At 44.9% G+C, this 21,490-nt stretch overlaps 1 protein-coding gene across 1 annotated transcript; it reads right to left on the bottom strand.

The window, feature by feature from the left end:
• Positions 1–667: 667 nt before the first annotated feature.
• LOC124093897 (myelin-oligodendrocyte glycoprotein-like) lies at positions 668–9,660 on the bottom strand (the record flags this gene model as incomplete). Its single annotated transcript, XM_046446423.2, has 2 exons — positions 9,503–9,660; positions 668–1,015 (listed from the first exon to the last, which is right to left on the bottom strand). Coding segments are annotated over exons 1-2 (463 nt in total), but the record flags the coding sequence as incomplete, so codon positions are not given.
• Between the last annotated feature and the right edge of the window lie 11,830 nt (positions 9,661–21,490).

Genomic DNA, 21,490 nt, shown 5'->3' with positions numbered 1-21,490 from the left:
TTGAGTGGTGTCCCCTGTGTCCATGCATCTATTCTGTTTTTCTATTGGATCCTCTGCTTAGGAGTACTACTACGGAAATGTCTGTCTGATGGGTCCCCAGCTTGTGTCCACAAGCAATTTTGTCAACCAGAACGTTGACTTCACCAGAAGACCCTCTCGAGACACACCTCTTTATTCTGGCCCTACACCTGGCCTTCTCACTGGCCGTCTTACCCTGGCTCCCCACACCCTTCTACATCTCCCTCAAGAGTCAGATTCCAGTCAACCAGGGCACGTTCTGTCTGGATGGAATGAGGTCCAGAACCCTGTGCCTGCAGCTGGGCTGACTGCGTTCCCTCCACCTCCCTCGAGCTCCTCCTGTGTTTCTGAAATAAGAACAAAGTCTCTAGACAGAGACATGTTTCTGGGGCTCTGCACAGGCCACGCTTAGATGCCCTGCTTGCACCTGCCCTTCATCAGTGTGTTGGAAAGGAAAAGGGATGTCAGTGTCCTTTTTATCAAAACACGAATCCGTGGGAAGACACTCTAGACCAATCTCAACCCTGGCATTCTGGAAGTCCTCCCCAGTGTCCTTGGGACACTGCTATCTGTCCTTGCACACTGTAGGGTACTGGTTGAATAAAAATGTACCTCCAATCACCTGACAGCTTTCAGGCCAGAGGCTCACCTGTGACCTCCACACTGAACTGTGCTGCACTGTGGTGTGTGGAGCTTGCAAATGAACAATTGTAATCCCCTCCATCTGAAGTGTGGATGGGGTGGATCCTCAGGGCCACCTGCCCTTGGCTGATCTGATCCTTGAGGAGCTCCATTCTCCTGTGGTACTCTGGATGCTGCTTTTCCAGGATATCCTGGGAATTCCTATAGTAATGCACCAGTTCTGAATTCTTGGCGTGGAACCACCTGATCTCCATGTCCTGGGCATCCGTGGAGGGGTTGAGGTGGCAGGAGAACACGGCCTCTGCTCCAACCTTGGCGATGACTGGTGAGCTTGGTCCTATCACATCGAATTGCCCTGGAAATCATGAAGATAAAGTGTCACAGCCCGGGGCTGTCAGGCGAGGCTGCAAGTGTCTGATGAGAGCAGCAGACCAGCTCCCTGAGCACACAGAGCTGTGCCAAGCTATTGAGCAGACCTAACACCAGGATGCCAGAGCACCATTGGTATAAAAAGTCACAGCCACACAGAGCCACTGTGCAAGGGTCAGATGAGCTAAATCAAGATTCAGGTGTTTCCTGTTTGCCTAGAGTTTGAAATCAAATTCATATAAATTACGTTATTAAAGTCTCATAGAGCTCTCTGTGTTATAGAGATTGCCCTCACTCTACGATGAGAAATCTGAGTCAGAGAGTGACTTGGTAACTTGCCCCACAACCCATGATTAGTATGGCATAAAATGAGAATTGCAATACTATCCAGCAAATGTCCCCTCGATTTAAACCATGTTACTCAATACATATAAACAAATAGTGAGATATAATATGAAAGCATTTAAAGTAAAGATTTTGTGCTAGGGGAAAAACAAAGATGAGATGCCACAGAGTTTTCCCAGTGTAGTATATTAACATGAGGGAAAGGCCTAGGATAAGTATCCTGAAACTTGACCTCAGGTTATCTCTGACATAGCGTTGGGAGTGGAAAATTCAGCTGGAGCATCCCCAATCCACTAGTCTGAAATCGAAGAACCAAGTCAGAATTTTTTGAGCATCAACATGTGGAACCGCCTACCTGAGCTCACAGGCAGGTCTCTGTCAAGACTAGGCTCACTGAGAATAATGCCACATCACCTGCAGGCTCTGTGTGTAAGTACACATATAACACAAGTGAATGCCATCCTTAGGGTCACAGCCCAAGATGTGCCATTTAAATATGCAAAAATCCCAGCATTCGAAAACTTCTGATATTCAAAAGACTTCTAGTACCAAGCTATCAGATAAGGGAAGCTCAACCTGTACAAATCCAAGGGAAAACATGGAACTTTCCTGGTGCCAAAACAGAGATATTTCTTCCCCTCTCTCCTTAGACAGCTTCCTTGAGAATACTTGAGATTCTTGACAGCCTTTTTCAGTCTCTGTGAAATGTATGGAAATCTTCTAAAAAGGCACATGTGCCTCTTGCCAGTTTTAAATCAGGTGTGTTTGTCTGAAGGCCTGGGGCTTTTCAGTTTGAACTGTGTACCTCACAGAGGGAGACTCTTCTCCCTGTGGCAGTGCAGATTGGGCCCAGGCACCAGGCCCCCAGTTTTGCTACCTATTTATTATAGCAGAACGAGTTCCAATTTACCTTTGGAAAACAGCAAATAACTAAAACAAATGGCAACTTCAATTACAAGATTAATGTAAGGTGAAAGGTGTGTGGCAAAGGTACTTTCACATCTTACTCAAGAGCAATGTATCAGTTACTTGTTTTGAGAGTGTGTATGTGAGAGAGGGCATCTGGGGACCAGCACCCAGGGGAGATCTCATCCATCTCTGCAATGGCTGAGTGGGTCCTCTGGGGCCTGATGGATTCCATCAGCAGATAGCCTAGCATGTGCATCAGTTTTCTCTAATGCTCAGTTAAACAACGAGGTTCTATATTCTTTTTTCATTTCTGGAGACAGTTTTTTGGCTTGGCAGGACACTTCATTTCTCCCATTTCCTCAATAATCTTTATATTTTTCATTATATACATATGTTCATATGTGACCATCATATCCCTAACAATCCAGAACCCTTCAATTTCAGTTTTATGTATATTAACTTTGTGTTGTAACATGGCAGGGAAACTGGAACTGTCAAGAAAGATGTGGTTTCCTCATCTGCACTAACTGCCATTCTTCATTTACTGTGTGGTTCAAGTCTGCTGTGCAGAAATAAGGCGTCCACTGTTTGGGGACATACAGAAATGACCAAAATTGGCATCAGAAGCATTAAGTAAGAGAGAAAGTCAGGAAGATCCCACTCAGTTTCTGCCTAGACTGCTTTTTCTACCTGATAAACTTGTAATTCAAATATTCAATGGTACTGCAGACACTGCTCTAGGAATTAGGGATTCACAGGAAACAAAGGAAAGTTGTTGTCAAGCTCACATATTCCAGCTCCTGTGCTGGCTGTGCCCATGTCACCTCACCTCAGAGATGGAGAGAGCAGCACCAGGTGGAGGGGAGGGCAGCTCGGCCTTGGTCTGGACAGACCTCAGGCTCTGAGCTGCTCCAGCCCCATGTGCCTCCTCAGGGAGGAGGCCACAGGCTGGGAAGGTGCAGCAGGGCCTGAGACACTGAGGCTGAGAGCCTTCCTGTCTGATAGGTCCCCAGCTTGTGGAGATGGAGATGCCCCAGAGCAGCATGAGCTGAACCCTGGATCCACACCCAGGGGTGGCATCGCCAGGTCCCTGGAAATGAGGAAACTCTTTGAGGGGAATAGAGAAGCAGAAATATATGGAAAGGCTTTACACTTTAAAAATCTCTGTTTCCCATTGGCACCAACACAAGCAATGCAGCTTCCAGTAGGTGGTGAGGAGAGGGCAGTTCTCAAGGATGGCTGTGCTCTGGAAGACCTCACAGAGGGAGTGTCCAGCTTTCTCTCCACAAAGACAGCAACTGCGGGAGCTCTCCATTGCTCGCCAGCTAGACTTGACCACAGCACAGCGTGTGTGCACTTCCAGTGCTGTACTTGATAAAGACACAGATTTATCTGTTGATTGAAATATATATATATATAATTCCTATGGCACTTTTCACAAAAATGTTAACAAGTTATAAACGTTCATGCAAAAGCACAAAAGACCATGATGACTGAGTTGACAATCTCAGCCAGAAGAGTAAAGCTGGAGCCATCCCACTTTTCCAACTGCAAAGCTGCATGGAAATGCAGGGTACAGCACAGGCAGGAGGATGGACAGATGGGCCTCTGGAACAGAACAGGGAGCCCAGAGACACCCACAAGCATGTGGTCAGGTGGTCCACCAGGGCATCAAGAATGGGTGTCGTGGAAAGCAGTCCAAGAGGTGGGATTAGAAGACTGGCCATCTGCCTGGAATAGGAGATCTCACCCTTAGTCACACTTAGAAGTCTGCCGAAAATAGGTTAAAGTGTCAAACATCAGACCAAGGATGGAGGTTCCAAGAAATTTCAGAAAAAAAGCCACTAGACAGTGGTGTGACCAGTGATTCTTTTTTTTTTTTTTGAAACCAAAACAAAGCACAGGCAACAGAAATCAAAATAACAAGTAGATTACACCCAACTAAAAAGCAAAGCATCAATTAAAGCAATGACAGGGCAGCCCAGGGGACAGGAGGAAACATCGCAATCCTTGTGTTGGACAAGATTGATATTCAGATACAGAAATGACCTGGCAATCAAATACCACAAAACATACTAATAAAAGTAGCCCAAAAGAAAACAGGAAAGGACATGCAAAGACACTTCCTTCAAGGACATATGCAAATGACCATGCAGCTTCTGTAAGGTGATCCATGCTAGTAACCTCCAAGGAAATGCAACAAAGCCACAGTGGACTATCCACTCCACCCAACGAGTGGCTGTCAGCCAAAGAACAAAGAAGAAATGCTGACAAAGGTGAGGAGCAGACAGGCCTGGCCCCTCCTGCTGGGAATGGGCACAGTCCCGCCACTGCAGGCAACAGCTTGGAGCTGGGCTGTGCATTCTACCCAGAAATGCCCCCTGCTTCAGTCCTCTTACCTCAGGACACACACGTGAAAGAGGAGAACTCTGAGCAGGAAGAGGAACCCGCATTGTCATGCACATTGCTGTGTCCCTCACCTTGGTGCAGACAGTGATATCTGCTGCCCAATGAAAGGCTGCAGGAAACGCGGTTACACCTCAGAGTTGCGTGTTCAGCTCCCAGAGCAAGGACACCGCACCCTTATGACCACAGGCACACTCCAGAGGACACTGTGCCAAGTGGAGTGGCTGACACAGGCAGACCCACACTGTATGAGAGCGTGGTGTGACGAGGCTCTGGGGAAGAGCAAGTCAGGGGCTGAAGGATCGATGGGATCTCCGTCATGTGAGATCAACAATCTGAGGTCTAATGTACAGTGCTGTACAGTACCCAGAGGCTTGCTAAGGGGAAGGTCTTGTGCTAAGCATCCTCAACACACACACACACACACACACACACACACACAGGGTGATAATAATAACAAAAGCAAGATGGTAGGAGGAGACACTGGAGGAAAGTCGAGATTAGTTCCCTGATGGTAAGACAATGTCACAGGTGCATGCTAATTCCCAAACTCCTCCACATGTGTCCTTTAAAATACATGCAACTTTAAAAATGTTTGTCATGGGGCTGGGGATGTGGCTCAAGTGGTAGCGTGCTCACCTGGCATGCACGTGGCACTGGGTTCCATCCTCAGCACCACATAAAATAGATGTTGTATCCACCAAAAACTAAAAAATAAATATAAAAAATTCTCTCTCTCTCTCTCTCTCTCTCTCTCTCTCTCTCTTTCTCTCTTTCTTAAAAAAATGTTTGTCATACCTCAATGCTATCTTCCAAAAAAATCTGAATAACTGAAAAAATAAAGATAAGAAAGAGGGATCAAAATGGTCACCCAGTGTGATCATTTCAAGAAAACTGTAAGACTCTACATCAAGCCTTCCTATAGGCAGCTCCAAGCATATCATACTTTTCTACCATCATGTCATTCAAGAGTTCTGTGATCTAAGATGTCTTCAACAGGCTTCTGTGTTAATTTTCTAGTCTTCAAACCCCTTAGTATTTGAAAAATAAGCCTGGGCATCCAAAGGAGTTGTAAAACAGTACTGATCCTCACAAATAGGTTTACATCAGTGCTATCAGAACCAGATGTGGCAGAGGAAATAGCTGAGCTCTCCTGCAAAACAGTTCACATCATTGCAGGATAGCCCAATGTTCCTTCTCTGATGAAGAAAGTACCCTCTATAAAGTAGATCAATTCCTAATATCCTGTGAGTGGCAACTGAGTAGAATGTCAATGGTGGGAGATGAAGGGATCAAAGGACATTCATCACATGCTGAAAGATTTCCAGGGACCAGGACAGCTGAAGAGTTTTTCCCTGGCTGAGGGAAAAGCCACTGCCCCTGGGTAAGCAGATGTGTCCTAGACAGGACCTCCTCCTGTGCACCCTGGGTGACAGCAGAGGCAGATGCACCCTTCATCTGGGTCTCCAGGGGTGTCACTCTGGGTGGCCCTTCCTCCCATCTCCTTTCTTGCAGACAAATCCAGGCTTCAGTGGGTGGCTGGAGAAACAGGGTAGAAACAAATACCCGTTTTCTAGAGCTTCCAACCCCCGGCCATGTCCCTGAAAGTCATGGGGAACCAGAGATGGGAACAGGGAAGGCTGTTGCAGGCCCTTCAGGGAGGGCAGCAGATTTCCAGAATGGTATCTCTGCTGGGGTCTGAGACCCGGAGCCCAGGTAGAAGCACTGCATTCCCCCAGGCAGTGTTCTGGGGCCACTTGCCTTCTCATTCTCTTCCAAGCTACTCTGCACAGAAAGTTCAGACAAGTTGCACAGGAGGAAGGAAGCCTGCAAGGCCTGGAGCAGCGGGGGAGAGCAGACCTTTCATGGAGGAGCTCCACTGTGCTGAGAGTCAACTGAGCCCCAGAGAGCTCCCAGGCCTGGAGACTAAGGCGATGGGACCAGGAGGCCTGCTCAGCACACACAGGCAGAGGCATTGCCCGGGAGCCTTGGGGGCTCCTCACTCAGCATGCAGAGGCCCTTCTAGGGCCTGAGATGCCTGAGATGCCAGTATTTGTAATCTCTTCTATGAAGTGCCCACCACACTGCACCAAAATAGGGGGCTCATGTTTCAGAATTCAGAGGCATCTTAAATCTTCGCCAAACTGTATTCTGAATTTGATGACATAATAGAAGAATTCCTGGAGTAGGAGCTTTGAAATGCACTTCTGCATGCCTGTTAAGGGACCATACCAAGATGTGACTCAGCCAAAAAAAGAGGAAATCCAAGAGGAAGACAGCAGATGGGATTCCCCACAGGAAACCCCGAAGGAACCTCAGAGTGATGGATGGTGAGAGGGTGGGGGAGAGTTTCATGAATTCCCAGAGCCAGTAATGGGAGGAACTGGAAAGCATATCTTGGAAAATTAAGTCGTTGACAGACATTGAAAGAACTGCTGGGAATATGCAAATGAGAAAACCAGGACTGGTGCCAGCTCAGGGAACTGAAGAGTCCCCCAGACTGCCTGTGGGGTCAGAACCTCCCAGCAGCAGTGAAGGGCACGAGGTGGCCAGGATGACCTCCGAACTTAGGGCTGGTCTGACCCGACCTTGGGATGAACTTCCACTGAAGGTGGATGAGGGAGGGAAGCAGAAGGAGAGGACATGGGGTTCACAATGTGACAGGGAAGGTCAGAAGCCACAGCCCACAGTCAACAGAGAGGATTGAGGAGGATCAGGGGGAGGAATTCTGACCTTGGCCTAAAGCTTTCAGTACTGTGTGCTTTTAAAATATTGATCACCCAAAAGCAAACTTCAGAATGAAAGCCCTGCTGTGCAGTTAGTGTGAGCAGGCACCTGCAGGCCTTTGGAGCCAGGAAATGAACTGGATTCCTTATCCAAATGGGAAGATCATGAGCAAATTCATGGGAACAGCAGGTTTCCCCAGGTGTCCTCCAGTGGATGCAGGTGAATCTTAATTATAGACAAGGTACATTTGGTGAATTATCAATTTCTAAAGGTCTCATGTATAAAGTGAGACAAATGTCACAGGGCACTGATAATTCATAAACAGTCATTCAAAATTTTTAGGGCACCAAAATGTAATTCTGCTGTTATTAGATCTTATTATTAGGTGGTACAAAAAGGAATATAATAACATAATATATATGCATAATATTCATCTCCTCCATAGATTTTCTAACATTCTGAGCATATATTTTGGTAATTTGTTCCTATTTATTTTGTCTGTGTCTCTGTGAGTATATTCACTCACTTTTTAGGACAAGTCCTAAAGAGATTTTACTAGGAAAACTATTTATACATATTACAAGGTCTTTATATGTAATTTTTTTTTCTTTTATACTGGGGACTGAACCCAGGGGCACTGAGCTACATCTCAGTCCTTTTTATTTATTTGAAGTTGCTGAGGCTGGCTCCAACCTCCAACCTCCTGTCTTGGTCTCCCAGTTCCTGGGATTGCAGGTATGGCATGCATCTTTCTCCTTAATGCTAGGATGTTTCACAATTTGAACTAATTGAAAAAAAAAATGATCTCCAGACAAGACTGGAATATTTTCTTTTACTTAGTGAAATTCTACTAATGTTGGAAATACTGTCATGTGATAATACTTAAACTGAGCAGTTTTAAGATGAAGGAGAAATTCATAGATTTAGTAGTTTTTTTTAAAAAATAATAAATATATTCCTATTGCAATGTCCCATTTGTTTTCTAGTGTTTTAGTAGAAAATATTTTCTGAGGTAGAGGGATGAGCTACTATTTTAGAGTCTAAAATTATCTGTTTTATTTTTTGAGAAGTTATGTCTGTGTATTGTTCAACAAGATGTTTCTCAATAAAATCATTGAGATGTACAGGCATTTCACACCCACATTGATATCTTTCATTTATGGGAACGCATGCTGGTGTCAAGCAATATGTTGTTTGGCCGGTGTGTGTGTGTGTGTGTCTTCTCTTGGATCAGTTTCCATATTGGAAACATTTAATCATAACAGCTCAAACCCAAGCACTTATCAAATAGGAGACCAGCTCTGTGGGCAACAGGGGAATAATGCAGGGCCCCTGCTGTGCTCCCTCCTTTCCAGCCAGGACCAAACAGGGATAATATGAGAAATGAATTCCTAAGAAAGGAGGAAATTAAAGACTCTGACAAGGGCCTGCATTAGGTGGGGGCAGCAGGGCCCTGGGGTCCCAGAGCTTGTCCCCAGGTTTGTTGGCCTCGTGCCTTTGCATATGCCTTGATTCTCATCACCTTTCCCCACAACACTTGTAAAACACTAGAACTTCAAGACAGATGCCAGCTCAGTGTGTTAGAGGATGCACTATGTGTTGCACACACTGGGACTCCCTCCTTCCCAAACACACAGGGCCAAACACAACAGGGAATAACAGGAGAGGTCAAAGCACAACAAAGGGTGAACACAGAGACTCTGATAAGGGCCTGCACTATGGGAACTGAGCTCTCAACCCAGGTTTGTCAGCAGGCGGCCACTGTCCCCAGGAGCACCTGCACTCAGGGCTCAGCTTTAGAGAAGGTGCAAACAAACTTGAGCACATCACAGAAGCTACCTAAGACACAGCTTCTACAGCACCTCCATTAAAAACCAGCTTTGGGTGACTGGATCATTTGATCCTCACAAAGGAAATAGAAAAGCACAGTTGTCAACAAGAGCCACAAGGATAGACTGAATTCAGAAGCACCTGGGCTTCAGCTCCAGCAAAGGGGCATGAGCTGGGCTCAGGGACACCTGAGGAGGAGGGGCCCTGACCCAGGCACCAGGGAAAGGAAAGGGCAGCTGTGCCCTTTGTCACTCACCTGCACCTGGCCAGGGAAGCAGGAGGCAGAGCAGGAGGGTCCTGAGGCTCCTGCTCCAGGGCTGCATCCTGGGGGGTCTCAGTCCTCTGTCCTCGCAGGGGCTGTCCTGGGTCATGTCCTTACTCTGAATCACTGCCGTTCACGCTCTTCCAGAAACACTGTGAACAGGATCCCTGGACAGAAAGCTGGTTGTGAGAAACCCACAGCAGGGCATGTGGAAGCAGGGCAGGGGCCACTTGCTGCACCTTTACAGCCTCAAGGTCAAATAGCCAAAGAAGGAGTTCAAGGCAGGGTCAGCCACCACAAGGTGACACCAGCCTCTAGGACACAAGGAGAGCCCCAACCCACACTTTCCTTATTTTAGATTCCATACTTGGTTTCCTGAGCAGAGTCAACCCTTGTTCATTCACTCTTAAGTGACCATCACATTATCACACTAGTTGTCACTAGAAAAAGACAACATAAAACCACACCAGGCTTATTAGAGTGGAAAAAGGTAAACCAACAGGTTCCATGAGTGATCTGAGAAGATGGCCTTCCTGTGCACTGTGGGAGGTGGGGGGGACACAGAAATCTAGCCCTACTGGAGAAAATGGTGGCTTCCTGTCATCAGTCACCTGCTGTGTGACCCAGGCAGAGAAAATGACTCCTGTCCACATGAAAATGTGTGTGCACACAATCCAATTTTATTCACAGGAGACAAAATTTAGAAACAAGTCCAATATTCTCCAAGTAGTGGGGAAAAGGCATGAGGTATCACTCTGGGGCAAACAGAAGGGAATATTCATTCACAGAGGAAGGTGCATCAGCAGGGTCTGTGCTGGGAGGAGCCAGGCTGCAGAGGCTGCATGCTGGAGGCACTCCCATGGGGCTCTAAGAGTGCAACAGCAGAGCCAGCCCTGGGGTCCAGGTTCCCAGAGTTCACTTCCTGGAGGAGGGGGCAGAGGAAGGGCTGAGTCACCAGGGACAGCACTGGAGCTCCCTGGGGGAGAGGAGTAGTTTTACATCCTGATGGGGGTGGGTCTGCAAATCCATGTGCATGTCAAGGTTCAGACTTGGGCCTTGCTGATGCCTCTATATTTCTAAAAAGATTGTTAATACAAAGGACAGAATAAAAAGCTTGAAGCAAAACAAGCAAACAACAACAACAAAAGGATATTTAGCAATCAGGAGAATCTGCTTTTCTTCTCTGATCACTTCAGTACCCCATGAAGGTTCTGGCCCCAACATATTTAGGGTTCTTGCAAGAACAAGATTCTTTATGATGAGACACAACACTGAGCCTGGGTAGATGAAAACCAGAAGTCTTACAGTTTGAAGAAGAGCAGGCTGCCAGGCAGGGCCACTGAGGGAGACAGGCTAGGCTCTAGGAAGCATCTGAAGCAGGGTTGCTGGGCTGGTACTGGCCAGGGTTCTCTGCACCCTGTGGATTGGCTGATTTCAATAATTCTCCAGGCCCTGGCCACAGGGCTGCCCCTCCTTGTAGTTTTTGTCTCAGGGTGATAGGCAGGTACATGGAGGCCCTGAGTAGGAGTTTGATAAGGAAAGGGGTTGGGGTGTGGTCTTAATCGGCTGCTCAAGGAGGGGAAGCCATGGGCCTCTAGCCAGAGCCTCCAACTGGTACAGACAGCAGATTCTTTTATTTTTATTTTGTTTTGTTTTTTTTAGTTGAATATGTTTATTATAAAGCAGGTGAAAGCCCCTTTTTCAACAGGGTAAGATAATAGGAGGGTTTTTCGTTTGTACCAGGGGTTAAACCCAGGGCACTTTACCACTGATCCACATCCCCAACCACATTTTAAATTTTATGTAGAGACAGGGTCTCTATGAGTTGCTTCTGGCAATTCACAATCCTCTTCCTCCGCCTACTGAGCACTGGGATTTCAAGGTGTGCATCACCAAGTCCATCAGTTTTAGTTTTTAAAATAATTTTATAGAGAACAATTTAGTAGTATTGTTGTAGAATTTAAGTGGCATGCACATTTTGGCCCAAGTCTTGACCCTTCAGACATCTATCTTGTGATGATCCACAATATGAACACTTTTTTACTAAAGCAATTTCTCTCTAGGCTTTTAGCCTAAAGAAGAAATTAGACAAGTACCCAGACATGTACAGAAGATTCCCATTATAATATTATTTGTCAATGAAAATAACTGGAAATTGGAAATAAGTCAAATATCCTTTAAATATTTATTTTAATAAATTCTTATTTAGTCATCATTTGATACTTGTAGACATTAAAATTATGTTATATAACTGTATTTTGATATGGTTAAGTATAACGGTGTAAAAAATCCACAATATGTCATTAAAGAAAGTTAATATATATATATATATATATATATATATATATATATATATATATATATATATATGATACTCTTTCCTTTTTTTAAGTAAATAAGAAGCAAGTGATATGGGTATGATTTCATGGGTATGCACAATAGAAAAATAACTATAAATGTAAAAGACAATAGTTCATAGTAATTTTCTCAGGATAGTGGAATTTCTAAATTATTTTTGGTATTAATTTATTGCTGCATGGAAGATACATTAATTTTACAATCATTGTTAAAATAATGAAAATATTTCCTTTTGGTATAAATGCTTCTTAAGTAGATTACCCCAATTCTCTTACATATGTATTTTAACTTCCACTACACCTTTCAATGAGAACTTTCTGCTAATTACAGGGTGTTTCACTTTGGTGAAAGAGGAAAAAAGTGTTATTGTTGTTGTTTTACTTGTTGATTTTTATCATTCTTTTAACATGTTCTTGAACTCATTTGTACTTTTAAACATTTTTGTTTATTTCTCTACTCAGAATTTTTGTGAAGTTTTGACTTATCAGGCTTAATTTGCAAGCTAGATTTTGTTTAAATTTACTACTTAGGCAATTTATAGGTGGATTCATATCACTAATTTTAATGGCCCTTCATTTCATACCATGGATATCATCTCTGAGTAAGAGGAAAGCCACCAACTCAAAAACAGATGACCGGACTGGCACTCTGACAGGTCATCTGTGCTAGGTGGGATCTTGATTTCTTAAAAACGTTTCCAGTAGGAGCATCGTCGTTGACTTAGGTCATTGTCTGGCTGGTTTATGGGTTCTGTCTTGGCACATCAGTCCAGTCTGATGGGATCATCGTGAATGTTTCCCTCAAATGCCTGGCTTTCTGGTGAGAAACTCTCCACCAAGTTGATCTTAGAAATGCTGGCGCCCCCTGCATGTAATTTGTCTTTCTCTGCCTCCAACAAGTGGGCATTCTGTTTCCTGGGCTTCCTGGCTTCCCCTTTAGGCTGTGACTAAGGGAGGTGCAGCAGGCACACAGGCAGATGGAGCAGCTTCCTGCATGCCATTTATAGACCTCTCTTGTCGGGCTTTCATTTGTTCATAGAAATTTTCATGTCTTGGTCCTGGATTATATTAAACTGAAGACATAAATTGGTGTGTCTTCAGTATAATTTTCCTCAACCCTGGGAATGTAGTCCTTGGAGTATCTGTGCATTTTATCTTGTTGTCACTTTTTTACAGAGTGGAAGATATTGAAGTTTAATAAAGTAACCAGGTCCACTCCACGGAAGATAGGAATCCCCAGAGATAAAAAAGGGCATCCAGAGTTTCTTGAAAGGCATGCTGTGCAATATCCCTGAGCAGGAAAGTGTGGATTCTTCAGGCAGAAGCCATGTTAGTGTTGCTCCTTGGTGTCTAGACACTGGTTCTGAATGTGGTTACTTGAGGCATTTGAGTGGTATGCATAGCAGAGGAGCCTTTTAGAGAGTAGGCTACAAGGTGCCCTAAGCAGCAAAGAAAACATTGGTCATGAGAAATGTGAAAGTGAGAATAAGAGGAAGGGGCTGGAGGAAAGGGTCTCTGTGGGCCAGCTGAAGCCCCTCCATAGTAATGTGCAAGAAAACACACCTGAAGCTCTGGTGTCTCCAACGATATCTTGGTAGAATTAGAAACTTTGCTTAAACTGTTTTTTTTTATAATAATGATATCATGGTGTATTCTTTTGGTCAATATGGTAGATGTGGTAACTTAGTTGTTTGGTTACGCACATATGAAGTGCAGTGGTATTCATGTCATTAAGGAGAAGGTGACTGTGTTCATGGTTGGAGGAACAGGAGAAGAGATCATGGGGGAGATCTGGAGGGATGCAGGGAAAAGACCACGTGATGGAACCAAAGGACCCAATCTTAGAGGGCTGGGTAGTGGAGGGCTTGCCCAGGGTGAAGAGACGGGGCATGCTGCCGACAGATTTTAATCACAGGACCTTCCCTGCCCTCTGGTGTTCTTGGATGCTGTCACTCTCTGTTTCATGAAGTGCAGCATCTGGGCTGAGGGTGGGGCTTCTGCACCAACCTGGGGTCATCTGGGCTGAGGGTGGGGCTTCTCCACCAACCTGGGGTCACCCGCTCACTGGCCAATTAACCCTTGGCCTTTCACCTGCCTAATGGTTGAACTGGGAAGGTCCACCAATGAGTGTTCAGACTGCAGGGATAACTCTGATGAAGGTTGGTGTCATGTGGCTGTGAGCACTCATGTGGATTTGTGGGAAATGATGGCTACTTGGAGGGTTTGGGCCTCCTGGCTGTCAATCAAAGCACCCAGACCAGGGGTAACAAGGTGGAATGTGAGCAGAGGGGTGTGCAGCTGCCCTTGCCACGCATTGCTGCCTGACTTCCACCAGAATCACCATTCGTGGGAGGTTAGGGTTGGATTCTGGGATATGGAATTGAACTCCTTGTTGTCTGCAATGTTAATTGGTATTTTCTCAGTGGATTTTCTGACTCCTGTCTTGGTGACCCACATTGTCTGTGGAAATTGCCAAGGAATACTAATTTCAATTCCATGGAGAGATCAGAGAAAGTGGATTTTCTGTCTCCTGTCTTGGTGACCCACATTGTCTGTGGAAATGCCCCAGGAAAACTAATTTCAATTTCTTGGAGAGATCAGAGAAAATGAGCGCAGATAAGATACCCACCACTTATAACTAAATACCGAGAAAGGTTGTTAAGTGGTGACACCGTAGGCTCAAATGCACCCCACCAGGAGGGCGGGAATCTAGCTTATGGGTAAGGCTGTGAGGAACATGGACCAGAGGAGTGTGAGCCTGTGGACTGGCCTCCTCAGGAGAGGCAGACAGGAAGGAATATAGAAGGGACAGGGGGTACATTTCAGGTCCACAGGGAGAGAGTTCATGTACACACCAAGGCCTCACAGGAAAGCCTAGGAACGGGAGATGGGAAGGAATTTGAAAGCCTAGTTGAGGTGAGAGTCAGCCAGGAGCTTGTTATAAGGGAGGTGCCGACCAGGGGTGAGACAGACACCCATTTAGGGTTGCACTTGTCCTTATGTAGCCCACACATTATTCCAGCTGTTTGAGACCCAGCAGGGGAATGGAGGTACTGCTGAGTGATGTTTGTAAGGGCTCAGGACTGTGTGATTGGAGAAGCAAGACATGTGTCTTAGGAATTGTCAGTAATGTCCACAAATCTTAAGGGCAGGGAGCGTCCTGCAAAGCTTGACCTTGTGTTCTTGGTATCTGCAGAATCATGGAAGACCTTGGGTTACACTTTGACACTCTGAGAGGAAAGAGATTCCCAGAGCACACTGTCCTAAAGCAGAAGGCCCTTAAGAAACAGCTCAACATGAATGTGATTACAGGGACAGTTGTTGACCAGGAGGTCCAGTGCTAATATATCTGTAAAAGCATGGATAAATGTGGTGGCCTTAACAACTCATCCTTCATCAAGGGCATCCTGGGTACAGGGTGAAAGGGAGCAGATTCCCGACCTTCGCCACTTCAGATGTGTGGCAGTGTCACACACACACAGCCTGCGCTTTCTCTTTGACAGTCATTCCTTTCCTACAGAGGGGCTCCCTGTGTGGGGCGAGGGGTTAGGAGAGGTGACCTGAGCCAGCATCATGGTATCCTTCTCAAAACAGGGAGGGTCACCCATTCCACAGGACAGGAGGCCCGTGGTTGATCCACTTTGTAATCAGGGTGTCTCCATTGGGCTGAGACTCTGAGGGTCTGTTTCTATGAACCAAAGCATGATGGGTGGCTGAGTACTGAGGGGCCTCAAGTAAGTGTGTGGGGCAGCCGTGGAGGTGGACTATCTGCAGCTGCCTGCTGTGGAGACAGCGCTGACTAGGATACATTAGTGAGATCCATTATAGCAAAGTGTTTGCTGGTTGCCTCTGGACTTCATAATGTAATGTAATTAAGCACTGACCTTTTGCAGATTTCAGGCAATTGTGGGCTCTTACCAAGGTTCAGTGAGAATAGTCCCTTGCTCATTAACCAGGTATTATGTACAATGAATTTTAGTTCTTAAAGTTCCAGTTCTAACTTACAAGGAGGGATCAGCTACTTTAACTGGAGTCTGCTAGATCTCAAGGTCAAGCTAGGTTGTGAGTATCTAGGACCTGGTTTAGTTTTCATGTATTATTACTGTGTTGGAGCAGCTGAGCCCACAGTGGGCTATTGTAGGGCCAGGGTTTCCTAACTATGGGAAGCTGCAGGGCTGCAGGTACAGTAAGGCGAACCCATTTCCCTTCACGCCTCTCTTGGCTGTTTCTCTAGGATTATTAGAGCTCTGTGTTCAGTTCAGCAGGGTCTGCAAGTGCAACCACCAGTTCAACCCCAGTACTAATTCTGACCATGAAACTCCATCAACTACGCATGTTAACAAATGCTGATCTCAGTTGTGAACCTACGTTACAGAGCACAAAGGCTACCAGGGTCCTTTTATTTCTTTGCTTTACAAATTATTTTAACAAATTTTGAATATTCTGCTGGGTCAAGTTAGGAACTGCTAATTTCTGTAGGTATGTGTTTACTCCCCTGTATTTTGGGCTCCTTTGTTGTTATGATCTAGCTGCCCCATCTCTGGCTTTGGGGTTCAGTGTGCACATGTTGGCTCTGTGTGCCCTCTGGGTGACTACAGGAAGGAGAGCATTGTAAGAGCATCAGCAGCAGCACCTGTCATTCCAGGGCTTTGGGCCACTGTCCCTGGAACTGGGGTCTGCATTTGGAGAGATGTATCACCTCTCCTGGGAGCAGCAAGGTGAGCTCTGCTGCTTGCAAAGCCTCCAGTCCCTTTGTGCATTGGCATGCAGTGGGATTTGTCCATTTGCCACCTGGTTGTGAACCACCATTAAACTGTATTGAATCCAATGAAGCAGTTGGTGGTGTGGGCAGGGTGGCGTGGCCATGACCTCTGTTGCTCTGTTCCAGGCACAGTGGCTGGAGGTCCTGCAGCACCTCAGCAGCTGTGTAGTGTTGGCAGGTGATCTAGGGAGTGGAGGAACAAGGTTCTCAAGAGCAGATGGTGTATAGCAGCAATGGTAACAGGTGGGCTCCTCTCTCACCTGATGGTGGCCGTGAGACTAAGGTTACCAGTTATAGATTGATTATGGGGGAGCACACCACCACCCTCCTCCAAAGGGGTCATCCATATCACACAGACCAGATAAATTGGTACTCTTAATAAAAGTAAGCACGAGAGGAGAAAGTGGGACAACACCTCACACTGTGCACCATGAGTGTGCATTTTCATGCTTTGTCAATTAAAATGAATTCTGGTGCTTTTTCAATTGTGAGAGACCTTGGAATAGGCCTTTAGCAAACCCAGGCTATCACTAGGAACACACACAGGAATGCCCAGACCTATACTAAGGTGTAGCCCTCGTGTCCTGTCCTAACATAGGACCCCAGCTGTCTAGAGTCTACCCTGGAGTTCAGGCCTGAGCAGGGGAGGTTTCAAGACTCAGGCCTGGGTAAGGAGAATGCTGGGAGCCACTGGCAAACTCAAGAAGCAGCTCAGCAACAGGTACCAGGCTGTCCCAAGGGCACCAGCAGGGCTTGGAACTGACCAGGGCACCAGAGAGAAGACCCCCGAGAGAGGCTACCCAGGAACAGAGGTCATGGCCATGCCATCCTGTCCACACCACCAACTGCTTCATTGGATTCAATACAGTTTAATGGTGGCTCACAACCAGGTGACAGATGGACAAAAGGGAATCTCTTGTCCTTTAGAGCTGCAAAGCAGAGAAGGCTGCTGGCAAGGTCTGCTGGGAAGGGGGTCTCTGCCAGGAAGGGAGCCGGGACAGGAGGAAAGGGCTACTTACTGCAGATGAGCTTAGTCGGATTCCCTGGGCGCCCAGGCAAAGGGCTGTCGCTGGTCGCCTGCTGCCTGGCCCTGGGACAACCAGAGCCTATATAGTGACCAGGAGTCCGTCTTAGAAAAGGGGATCCTATCCAAACTGTCTTTTTTTCATTTTGTTTATAATCCTTAGAGTTTTAATTAAAACACATTAATTGAATTAATTGTGAAAACATATTAATTGTATCCTTTAAAATCTTATCATGAAAATTTTGTTTTAATGAGTAAAGCAGCATGGAATGGAAAAATTCCTTTATGCTTTTCAGGTTTTATCATTTTAAATTCTAATTCATGATATCATTGTGTTTCCTCAGCCAATTTTGAGACCTTTGAAATAGGACATTCATGTGGATAATTATCTCCCCAGAACATTTATTATTTCTGTAATATATTTTTGCATAATTTATACTGAAAATGTAATGAGTATATAAAATATACTATAAAATGTGTTTGTGTTGATTGTGTAACTTCAGAAATATCTACCTATGTGTGTGTTTATTCACTGACAGCTTTAAATGTCTTTTAGGTCACTACATTTTCTGCCATCTGGATCTGGGATTATTCTGGACACCACAATCGCTGAGCTCACTCTGCAGACTGGATCGCATTCCGGGATGGGAAGCGGCTCATTGCAGTGAATGTCGGCTGCGATTCCATATTACCAGGTCGGTGCAGGCAGAGGTCTCTCTCCCCATAATTGTGAGGAGCAGAGCAATAATCCAATTCCCACACCAGTTTCCCACACATTTCCCTGTGGCCTATTCCAGAACTCAAGCCTTCGAGATAGGACAGCTGCGGAGATCATCTCATGGCCACGCTGGCTCCCTCTGCTCTTAGCAGCATGCCTGCTTGCAGGGTGGACAGCAGGCACAGGGCAGCCAGGGAGCAGCCAGTCTGCACAGGGGAACAGTCAGCTTCCCCAGCCAGCATGTCAGAAGCCTGACGAAGCTTCCATTCTGTGCAGGGAAGATGGTTTAGTACTTTTCAATTTTCTTTTATTCTGGCTGTTGACCAGACTCTCAGTCAGGAAAGAGTTGGCCTGAGAGAAGATTCTGATTGAAATGACCTAATTAGAAAAGGTGGTTAATGTTAATCTAAAAATCTCAGCAATGTTTCTCCTCAGTAAAGCCTACAGGTAAATAAAATGGTCATTTTGAGCACATTTTTTGGAACATAGGCACAGAGAGGATTTATATCAAAGGCTTGATTTTTATTTCAGAATTTGGGCTCAAGGATATACAATATTTTGAAACAATTAATTATACAACCTCAATGTAATAGATAAAATGGGGTCAACTACACTGAAGTCAAGGAACAACTACTTGAAAATATCAAAGTTTTTTTTTCAGTTATGAGCCAGAAGTTTAAAAGGAAGAAAACTAACAGAGAGATAAATAAGATATTTCTAATTTGCCACTTCATTGTAGTATTTAATATGGAGATTATGAGCTATAGTATCATTGATCAATACAAATTAGAGTTGAGTCTATGACTATGAGCTTAAAATTACACACACACACACACACACACACACACATGTATTTTGGGTACCTTAGAAGAACGTTTTTGGCATTCTTAATATTGAGAGCAGAAGCAATTATAAAATGAGAAATGCATCTCTTTATAAAATGAGAAATACATCTCTTCACCCTCTGGTAAACTTTCTAAGTCCTGAAGATACTCTCTTCGGGTGGTTGGTTTTAAGAGTGCCCAGGGCCTGTGGAGTTCTTGGGGAGACAGGACACTTGTGCTTGGAAGAAAAGTGTGTTTATGCAATTATCAGGTAATCCAACTGGATTGCACTGGGCTTGACTGGCTTTGTTTCCTAACCAGGAAGAAGAGGCAGGACCCTTTGGTGTGAATGGCTAGAGTAAGTGAGAAAAGTCAACATTTCACTAATCCTTCATAATTCAAACATGCTTCTGCAAGAGGAAGTAGGCTGTTTCCACTTAGCTGCCTGTTGTGCTTTCATAAAATAGGCTAACTCAGGAGCAAACCACCATGTACAAGTGTTTAAGTATAATTTTCAGAGGTCTACATTATCAAGCCATGCAATCAGATCATATTTTACTTTGAACTTAGTCACAATTAATTCAATTAGTATTTATCACAAGATCTATTTCAGATGAACCTAAATATTAAATAGGTGGGTGAGAGTATGAACAGGTGTGTGTGAGGGGTCAGCATGGAACAATACACCTCCCTCTGTGCAGAAGTAGCACATAGAGGTATGTGTGGACATACTCACATGCATATAGTATATATATAAAGGTACTGAACTCTTAGTTTTCATAACATATAAGAAGTAAGCAAAAACTTCATTTGAACATGTATTTTCTAAAAATAGATGTTAGAATTTAGACTCTTAAGCACGCATGAACTTTTTAAACAAGTTTGAGATATTTTATTGGATCCTAAGTTATTGAACTCTTCCACCACTGATAGTCACAAGAATTACTTTCAGCTGTTCCTTATTGTAGACTAATTTGCCTTAAGTTCACCATGTGCACCTGTTGGTATTCATGTGAAAATTTTTATACCAGTATTGTGCATTTATTCTTTTTATGCCTACATATTAGAGGTTTAATCAGCCTCTAAAATTTGTAGCCAATATGACATCAGTTTTGTATTGTGATATAATCATCCACCCTCAACAGTCTTGATATTGGATCAACTAAAAAGGATCTGATATTGTGCAGCAAGAAGTTAAAATTTATAGAGAAGTGATGATAATAATGAGGACTTACACATTATCACACAGTTCTTACATTAATAAACACAATCTCTTCTTCACTAACAGCGAATACATAAGAACATTTTGAAGCCATTCTTTAATAATTAAAATCTTTAAGATTTCCATGTGGACTAGTGTCCCTACATTCTCACAGACTGATGGCCTCACATGAATGGTGTCCATCCAAGGAAATGAGAGCCCAGAAGCCTCTTTCTAGGCCTCAGGGTCACCTTTTATACATGCTATATTAACTTGTTTAATCAGTCCAGAATCTTGTGTTTTAACATACATCTTAAAAATATGGTAATCAAGGTACTGGGAATCCATGTAACACCCTGGAGGTCAGAAGCCAGCCATTACAGTGCCTCTTTGCAAGGGCAGGGAAAAGCGATAAGGATGCAGTGCAGACTCTGTGGCTAGTGGCCTCCTTGAACATTCACAGCTGAATTCAAACAAAATTAAAGAGAAATAAGAGCTCCCAACTTGACGGAGCCAGCTTTGCTCCCGTGCTTGCTGCCTGTGTGGATGCTGGCTGCCATGGTGAATGTGACAGGAGAAGCTAAAGAGACAGAGCACCTCACCTGGGCACAGCCTCCTGCAGCAAGAGGAAAGCACTAGACCCAGGAGCTTCACACACCAGACAGTCTCAAATGTCTCCTAGCACTCAGCAATGTGGTGAGCCACGTTTACAAACACCAGGACAGGAAATCACAGGTGGAAGTGACCTGACTGGTGCACCTGGAGTCTGTATCTGGGCAATATTTGGCAGCCTTCTGCCCGGGATTGGCTGAGGCTCAGTTGCTTAGCTATAAGGGTAGACTCTCATTAGTAGGGTACACTTGGCTAGCACCTGAAGCCTGGTTTAGTTCACCACACAGAAGGTCCTTTGGACCATCTCATCATTCACATACAGGGGCTGTCACTGGTCCATTCACTCCAATTCAACATTTCCCTGCTTTTGGTCAAACCCTCCAATCTTGATGGATTGATCAAAACCCTGGACATAGGCAGTGATACCATCTTCTGCCACCATCACAATATGTGCTCTGTGCCATTGTATACTGCACACATGTAA

The sequence above is a fragment of the Marmota monax genome, unplaced genomic scaffold (genome assembly GCF_021218885.2).
Source record: "Marmota monax isolate L192 unplaced genomic scaffold, Marmota_monax_Labrador192_F-V1.1 WCK01_AAM20220418_F8-fsc00442, whole genome shotgun sequence".
NCBI lineage: Eukaryota > Metazoa > Chordata > Mammalia > Rodentia > Sciuridae > Marmota > Marmota monax.
The sequence above is the reverse complement of the archived record's forward strand: the minus strand, read 5'-3'. Positions and strand labels throughout refer to the sequence as shown.